Consider the following 8,678-nt stretch of genomic DNA (forward strand, 5'->3'; position numbering starts at 1 on the left):
CAGTGGTAATCCAACAGAATTGTGAGCCTGGAGGCACAGCCACCAGACTGTAGAGAATGACCTCTATGGAGCCCCCGCACTAAACCCTACCCTTTGGTCCCTGTAGGGTATGTTATACCCGGAACAGTACGAACTTATTAAACCAGGAGTCCGTGCACCGTACCACTTACCATTTGTCCCTTTGTTTGCTGGCAACTGTTATAGAGCCCCCAACCCCCGCCACCCTCAGATCTGGAAACTGGCGCTTTTGTGACCTCTCCTCCTAGCTCTCAACCAGTTCCTAAATAGGTTTCATGTTAAATGTGTCAAGTTAGAGGACTCCCTTTTCTGGCAACATGACAGACCGTGTAAGGTGAAAGCCCTTCCACTGTGAACGGCCAGAAATGATGACCAATGATAGATTACGTGCTTTTACATGCATAATTCAGCTGGCGACCAGGGAAATTTCCAGGCGCCAACGAGGGACGCCGAGCTGAGAGCCAAAGATTAAGTTCGAGAGCCGACCGTGGGTTTAACTTGGTTGACCCAGAAGCCTGGGTTGTTGAAGACTGAAGGAGGGTGCGAAGCAAGGCCTCGGGCACATGAGGCAGAGAGCTGGTAATGAAGTAACTCACAAATTCAGAAATTTCAGAAGCCTGGACATACAGGGAAGGGGTGGACTGGCAAAGAATCTCATTGGCACAGGGAGCTTGTCCGTATCTCTGTGGGCTCCGATGGGGGAGGATTTGCCCTGACCAGCATCCCACGTGAGACAGAATTTGCAATTTGCCCTATTCCTGTCCCAGTTCAAAAACCGAACCGTTAATATAGAAAATTTGTCCTGGCCTTGGAGACAAATTATGGAAACAAACAAAACATGTCGTGGAGGAAGGCGCCCTCAACCCATGTTTGCCAGGATTCTGACATACAAACCCAAGATGAGTTCATAATCCCAAACTACAGAACACAAGGAACCAACCCACAGTGAAAGGCAACAGGCAACTTGAACTAAATACGAACGTCCCGGATTTTAAGGGTCATAGAAACCTACAAAACTCCATGAGCTCTATTGTATGGAAACCAATTTGACAAATTATATTTCATATGAAAAAACAGCTGTCTTCACAAGCCATTAAAAACGAAAACACCACATGAAAGCGAGGCACAAAGAGCGAGCACTGGCTTCTTTCGAAAGGGGACCACCCTGAGTGTCTAGAGTTGACAGATACAGGCACTGAAACGTGAAGCTACACCAAAATAATGAGCCAACAACCCAGCCGGTGCTAACTCGGCTGCCGAGAAGGCGAGCAGAAAGTAGAGCCAAGCAGATTCTTAGGATTCAGTCTACAGAGAGGCGGGAAATGTACATGAAAGGGTGAGACATCTGGGTGAAAATAAGAGCAAATAGGAGTTCCTAAAAGACAAAATAGTGGAAGAAAAGGACATTCCAAGAGAAAAAGCGGCTCGGATTTGACAAGACCGGAGATCACCGATTCGGGCAGCACAGTGGACAGGTAGGAAATTCGCATCTTAGAGCTGGCTAAGCTGTTTCGGGGTGTCCCTGCTCCACACCCGCTTGGTGTGGCCGAGGGATCTGCAGGGACAGGACACTGACACCCGCCTAGATTGCAGCCGTGGAGCCACAAGCGACTGCGAGGGCCCGTCGTGGCTTCTCCCGCGTCCTTGCGAGCTGCCGTGTCCCCTGCTTGCCTGTCTGCCTTACGCGCCCCTCGGCTGAGACCCTGTGGAGGTTACCTAACCCCCTCTTTGCTGCTTTGAATTAACCAGTGTGGTCCCAGCCCACCATCTCTATTATAAAGTCACGTGCCCCGGGTTCAATCTCTGTCTGCCTTCTACCTCGACACCCCATGTGGCCCCTCGAGGCCTGCTGTGGACTTCCCGCGGGTCCCGCAAATAATAAACTCCGCCATTTCAGTTTCTCTCCTGGCCTGTTGTCGCACCCGCTGACCACCGGCACCTGTGGTCCTCTTAGCAAACGTTAGTTTAGCAGAGTCCTGACGGTCAGCCGCAGGATCAGGACGGTAGAGTCGTGCTGGCAGCCGGCTGCCGGGGAGCCTTGGAGCTGCGAAGGGCAGGCTAACCGGCTCTCCCCGGTGGGCAGTTAGTTGGTGGGCGCAGCTTCGACCTTGGCCACTGCCCGTCCCAAAGTGCAAGCTGGGGAAGAAGCGACCCGAGTCCTCCAGGGCCTCGGGGCATTGCCCTGGGAGCTGGTTTGCGGTGCACCTGTTCACGCCCCAAGGAGGATGCCTGCCCCCGCTTCCCCACCTGGCCGTGGCTCTCAGGTCCTGTTGCATTGGTTAACGGCCAGGACACGGGTGGCCACCCCGCCCAAGTGCAGGCTATGATAGGGGGACAGAGAGACACCCCGTCCCTGACGGCTGTGCTTGCGGGTGACACGGGAAGGCGGACTCCTAGTCCCGTCTGGTGACAAACGGCACCCTCACTCGGGGAAGGCACGGCTCCCGGCAAAGGCCGGTGTGGCCGGGGCCTGCGGTCCCTCTGTGGCTGCACACCTTTCTGCTCTCACACGAGCCTGTGGGATATTACGGGTCCCACCCCTGGCACATGGTGGCACAGGATCCAGTGGTCTGATGCAAACAGTCTGAGCGCCACCTGTAAGGCCGGAGGAAGTTAGCAAGTTCATCACGAAAGTGAAAGCCCACAGAAGTGGCCTCGGGCCGGTCAGCCTGCAGAGCAGTAACCTGCCAGAGCGCTGGGTCCAGCCCTCGAGGGCTAGGGATCAGCCCGTGACCTGCCACCGTCACTGTTTTGGAGGGGCCGGGCAGGACACCCCCGAGATGGACCTGGCCCTGGGGGACAGCCACTGCATATCTTTCCAGTAACAATCTTTAAGGTCAGATCAGTGGCAGATAATAGAGCATCTGAAACTGCCAACTATGGCGCATTTGGAAGCTGCCAAGAGAGTAAATCTTGAAAGTTCTCATCACAAGGAAGAAAATGCAACCGGGAGTTGCTGATGCTAACTAAAAGGGGTGATCATTTTACAACATAAGCATCTATCAAATCGTTGTGTTGTGCACCTGCAACTAACGTCAGCTGCCAATTACACCTCAATAAATAAAAAAAGAAACCCAACTCAGTTTCACGCATCTCAAGATTCACAATATTCTCAAAGACTTTGTGCAGCAGGAGGGATTAGGAGGGGCGGCCGGCTGAGAAGCTGTTCACACGGGCTCTGAGCTGCTGCCCACCCCACACGTGGGGCAGAGGCCCGCGGCACATGAGCTTTCACCGGGACCGGGGACCGGCAGCAGACGCAGGTGCCTTGAGGGAAGGGTAACCACCTCCGGCTCCCGATCAACCACAAGCGATTTTGCCTGAGGGAGGCCCGGCATCTAATCAGATTGTTGTGGTTCCCACTCGATCCGCGCAGCCTGAGTAACAGGATGGCTGGTGGACCCCCGGGGCCTAACCCCAGCTCCAGAGGGGTACTGGGGCAAAACCAGCCCGGCACAGGACCACAGGAGGCTGAGCACCGGGTGTCGGCAGACCCCGCCTGCGGGGCGCCTGGGTGGCTCCGTTGCTTAAACGTCCGACTGTTAATTTCAGCTCAGGTCATGACCTCACGGTTCGTGGGGTGGAGCCCTGCGTCGAGCTCTGTGCTGGTGGGGTGGAACCTGCTTGGGATTCTCGCTCTTTCTCCCTCTCAAAATAAGTAATTAACTTACATCAAAATAAACTTAAAAAAAGAAAAGCCATCTGCAAGCATCTCTGACGATCCAGGGCCTTTTCCCTGCCCAATCAGGACGGTCAAGTTTTCCGGACGCAGCTAGTGTGCTCAGTTACAAGCCTGCTGCTCCCGAGGCTACTTGCGTTGGTAAACTGGGCCCAGGAATTGCCAGCTGAGGTTTACAGCCAGCTCTGACAGACCCCAGAAGACGCGGTCCTACCGCTTCCTGCCCTTGGACTCCAGAGCTATGCCCCTGGGCCCGTAGCCCTTAAGCGAGACGCCCACACAGCCCAGAGCTTGTCTTTGGTTTATTCCTCCATCCGGTATTTACTAAGAACTGCCAAGTTCATAGGGTCTGAGACCTGGCTTTAAAGAGCTCACAGTATAATTGAGTGGTAAGTGAAGGAGATGTTTAAATTATATTTTAGACTGCCAGTTTACTTTTACTTTTTTTTTTTTTTTTTAATTAGGGTATGAGCAGGGGAGAGGCAGAGAGAGAGATCCCGAGCAGGCTCCTTGCTGCCCGTGAAGAGCCTTGACTTGGGGCTCGAACTCACAAACCGGGAGATCACGACCTGAGGCGAAATCAAGAGTTGGACACTCAACTGACTGACCTGCCCAGGCGCCCCTAGAGTGACAGCAGTTGTGATTGAGGGGGGGACGGAGAGGGGGGCTGTCTTAGCGTGCTGCACAGACTAGGGGGCTTCTGAACAACGGACATTGCTCACCAGACTGGAGGCCGGAAACTCCAAGATCGAGGTGCTGGCAGATTTCGTGTCTGTTGAGCACCCACCTCTTGTTTGCAAACAGCCGCTTCCTCGCCGTGGCCTCACCCGGTGGAAGGGGAGAGGGAACGTTCTGGAGCCTCCTTTATAAAGGCACTAATCCTGTTAACAAGGGCTCCACCCTCATCACCTAATTACCTCTAGAGGCCCCACCCCTAAGCCCGGCTCCCGGTGATTAGGTTTCCCACGTGATGCATTTAGAGGGGGAGGGGGAGGACAAAAACATTCTCGCTATAGCAGTACTTGGGTTGATCACTGAACAACACGAGGCATTTTCACACGTGGAATGCGGAACGAGAGGAAGTGTGCACCGGGGGCATAAGGCAGCGTGAGCAAAGGCAACGCTGAAGGCGTGGCTCGCTGCGCAAACAGGAGAACAGCTATAGCTCATTTTAAATACCAGGAGGTGCACAGATCTGATGAAGTTTTGAACACCTACCTACCCATGTAATTACCACGCAGATCGAGATCTAGAACATCTCCAGTGCCCAGACCATCCCCCTGTGCCTGTGCCAACCCAGATCCTTCTCCCAGGGAATCACTATTATATCAACCAGCATAGACTAGTCTGTCATTGGCCTTTTACGTACAGGGAGGCATTCGGTTTGTGCTCTCTGTGGCTTGCTTTTTTTTTTTTCTTCCCAAATGTTTATCTTTGAGAGAGACAGAGCATGAGTGGGGGAGGGGCAGAGAGTGAGGGAGACACAGAATCCAAAGCAGGTTCCAGGCTCTGGGCTGTCAGGGCAGAGCCCCATGTGGGGCTTGAACCTACGAACCTCGAGACCATGACCTGAGCCAAAGTCGGACCGACTGAGCCCCCCAGGTGTCCCCATCCCATGACTCTGCCACAAGTCGTTTGCGTCTATTCCATGTTCGTGAACATTTGCATTATTTTCAGTTGTGTATTATAAATTAAGGAGCCATAAACTTGTACCTTTTAGCACTCGTTTCTCTTCGAAAGGTACCGTGTGGTCAAAATTTAGAGCAGTTGTTCTCAACCAAGGCTGATTGTGCCCTCCCCGCAGGTGACATCTGGCAATGTCTAATGACATTATTATCTCAACTGGGGGGGGGGGTGTGCAAGTGGCATCTACTGGGTAGAGACAAGGGGTGGCTGCTGAATATTCTCCAGTGCACGGCCACCAGCGAGAACCGTTCAGCTTGAGATGTCCACAGCAGCCAAAGAACTAGGCTCAAGTCCGATTTTGGAGTCCTTGTGACGCTGGGCTCGGGTTTGTGTCCAGCAGGTCTTGGGGAGCCACAGACGGCTCTGGGATGGTGAGGTTCCCCTCAATGGGGGAGATCTCAGGCCAGACGCCGTCTGGCACGCAGCATTAGCTGACCTCGGCCCCGACGACGTTCCCTGACGTCCTGCCGCCGACCACCCGCCACAGGGCACCCTGCACGTCCCGGTTGCGCAGCGTGTAGATGGCAGGGTAGAGCAACGGCGTGAGGTTGATGTAGACGAGCGACACCAGCTTGTCCTCCTCGAGGGAGCGGCTGCTCAGGGGTCTGGCGTACATGGCCGTGGCACAGCCATAGTGGAGCACGGCCACGGTGAGATGTGACGCCACCGTGTTGAAGGCCTTGCGGCGGCCTGCCACCCCCCCAACTCCCAGGATGACCGCCAGCACCCTGGTGTAGGACAGCAGGATCAGGACCAGAGGCAGCACCAGCAGCAGCAGGCAGGCGGCCAGCAGGACCCTCTCCTGCAGGTCCCGGTCCCCACAGGCCAGCACCAACACGGCCGGGAGGTCACAGAAGACGTGGTTGACGAGGCCCCCCCGGCAGAAGGGCAGCTGGAAGATGGCCACGGTGAGGCCCAAGGCCAGGAGAGAGCCCCCAACGCAGCAGGAGACGAGAAGGCACCGGCAGCGCCCCGCGGTCATGAGCCGGGGGTAGCAGAGAGGGCGGCAGATGGCCAGGTAGCGGTCCAGCGCCATGGCGGCCAGCAGCAGGCACTCGGAGCCTCCCAGCGCCACGAAGAGGCCCATCTGGGCAGCACAGGTGGAGCGGGCCACCGCCTGGCCCCCCGGGGGCAGCAGGAAGCCCGCGAGCATGCGCGGAGTCAGCACCAGCGTGTAGGCCACCTCCACGGCCGACAGCGCCCCCAGAAAGAAGTACATGGGAGTGTGCAGGGCGGGGTCCCCGACGGCCAGGCCCAGGATGAGCAGGTTTCCCACCAGCGTGGCCAGGTAGAGTGGCAGCAGGAAGGCAAAGAGCAGCAGCCGCAGCCCCCGGGGCCACCCGGAGAAACCCAGGATCACGAACTCCCGCGGAGCCGTCCGGTTTGACCCAGGCCAGGGGCTCATGTCGGAACCTGAGGGAGGACAGGGGTGCAGGCCAGAGAGGAGGGTCGCGGTGACACACCCCTCCCAGAAACACAGGGCCCTCGCCTCTCCGGGGTTCAGCCCTCACACCCCCTCCACCAGGGACGCGGGGCGTTCTCCCCAAGCCGGCACCTGCCGCCCCCGCGAGTCCTCCAGGAATGCAGGTGTCTGCAGCCACCGTCCGCTCTCCCTCTGGCTTCCGCGGCCCGTGCTCTTCCAGGCCCCCCCACCCCCGTGCCTTCTGCACACCTCTCCACCCCCCCACCCCCACCCCCCGTCCCGGGCCACCATCCAGCTGACCTCCCCGGAGGGGCCTCAGCTGCCTGGGGGAGTCACCGCCTCCAGGCCTCACGGGTACACCCGCAGGTGGATGTCCGCCAACCCCGTCGAACCGCCGGCTCAGGCCGATGCGGCCGCTCCTGTGCACATCCCACCGGCACGCGAGCCGCCCTTCCCGTTTAACCAGCACGTCCTCTGCTGGGGGTGGGGGCGCTGCTAGCGCATCGAGGGCATTTCTCCAGAGCACCGCTCCCGCCACCGCACTGTGAACCGCGGCCCTGTCCCTGACCGTCTCCTGTGTGACAGAATATCTAAAGATATTTTGATGTGGGGGCACCTGGGCGGCTCAGTCGGTAGAGCGTCCGACTCTTGGTTGCAGCTCAGGACATGATCTCGTGAGTTTGGGCCCAGTATCAAGCTCCTCGATGACGGTACGTACGGAGCCTGCTTGGGCTTCTCTCTCCCTCTCTCTCTGTCCCTTCCGCACTCACTCTGTCTCTCAAAACAAATAAACTTCAAAAACAATCAATAAAGATATCTTGATGTTTCAAGAGCCCAGAAAGAATTTGGAAGGGCATCGCGTTGATCTAGAATACTAGGTCAGTAAGGGAGCATTACACTGGGCCTGTCGGCATTAACTTAGGGGTCTTTGAAGAGCCTCAGACCAGTGCACATCTCAAAACAGCTCTTTCTAGCCAAGCCAGTGTGTGTGTGTGTGTGTGTGTGTGTGTGTGCGTGTCTATTTGCACACGCGTGTGCAGGGCACAGTGGGTGCCTTCTGCCTCATCACCCAGCCCTGGGGTGGCCTCAGATCACAGGGACGCCTGGGGCTGAGTAAGGAGCTTTGCTTTCTGGTCCCGTCTGTGATGCTGCCCAAGCCCCACCTTCTCTATGGGGCTCAGATTCCTCGTCTGTCGCCCTTGATGCGACACAGGCCCTGACGCCCCAGGATGTCATTCTGCAATCCTCCCCCCCGCCCCGCCCCGGGCACAAGCCCATCCCGGAGCCCGGACGGCTCAGCGGCACAAGCGGGGCCTCTGGGCTCACGTGCACCTGCTCCGTCTCCGCTGTTTCACTGACCAGCTGACACGGCTTGAAGTCTTTACCCTGTGAAGCCCCAGCAGCCTCTTCAGCCCCACAGAACTGTCGTGACGACTAAGTGACATCACGGCCAGCACAAAGCGCCCAGCACAGCGGGCCCGGCATGCGGGAGCTGTTATGGAAGGAATCGCCACCCTATCCTGTCGTGTGCTTCCTGCTGCCTGTGTGCCGGGCACGCCCTGCCCTGGCTGAAGATCTCTGGAGGGAAGCGTCGTCTGGAGACAGCAGAGAGGGAGGTGTGGGGACCGAGGCAGCAGACCCGCGTCACCTGGCCTATCTGCCCTGATTCCGAGACCCCGGAGCCTTCAGGTGTCCCGCCCCTCTGTTTCTCTTCCCCAAGGGCTCCCCCCGCCCATGCCCCGCAGCTCTTCCCCCGAACTGACATCACCTCCAATGACCCTTCGTTGGCAACGCCCCCATATTCCCTCCAAATGCCGATGGGAGGGAGGGGGCGGGATCACAATCGCTGCCGTGTGTCCAGCCCTCACGGTG

The 8,678-nt window shown here is 57.3% G+C and overlaps 1 protein-coding gene across 1 annotated transcript; it reads right to left on the bottom strand.

Moving 5' to 3' along the window:
• Positions 1-5,806: 5,806 nt before the first annotated feature.
• LOC125153953 (olfactory receptor 10AC1-like) lies at positions 5,807-6,788 on the bottom strand. Its single transcript, XM_047837493.1, has one exon. The coding sequence runs from the start codon at positions 6,786-6,788 to the stop codon at positions 5,811-5,813; it is 978 nt and encodes a 325-aa protein (XP_047693449.1). The 3' UTR covers positions 5,807-5,810.
• Between the last annotated feature and the right edge of the window lie 1,890 nt (positions 6,789-8,678).

Source organism: Prionailurus viverrinus, chromosome E3 (genome assembly GCF_022837055.1).
Source record: "Prionailurus viverrinus isolate Anna chromosome E3, UM_Priviv_1.0, whole genome shotgun sequence".
Taxonomy (NCBI): Eukaryota; Metazoa; Chordata; class Mammalia; order Carnivora; family Felidae; genus Prionailurus; species Prionailurus viverrinus.

Excerpts from the sequence above, each read along its gene's own strand:
- LOC125153953 (XM_047837493.1), bottom strand. The coding sequence starts at position 6,788 with ATGAGCCCCTGGCCTGGGTCAAACCGGACGGCTCCGCGGGAGTTCGTG.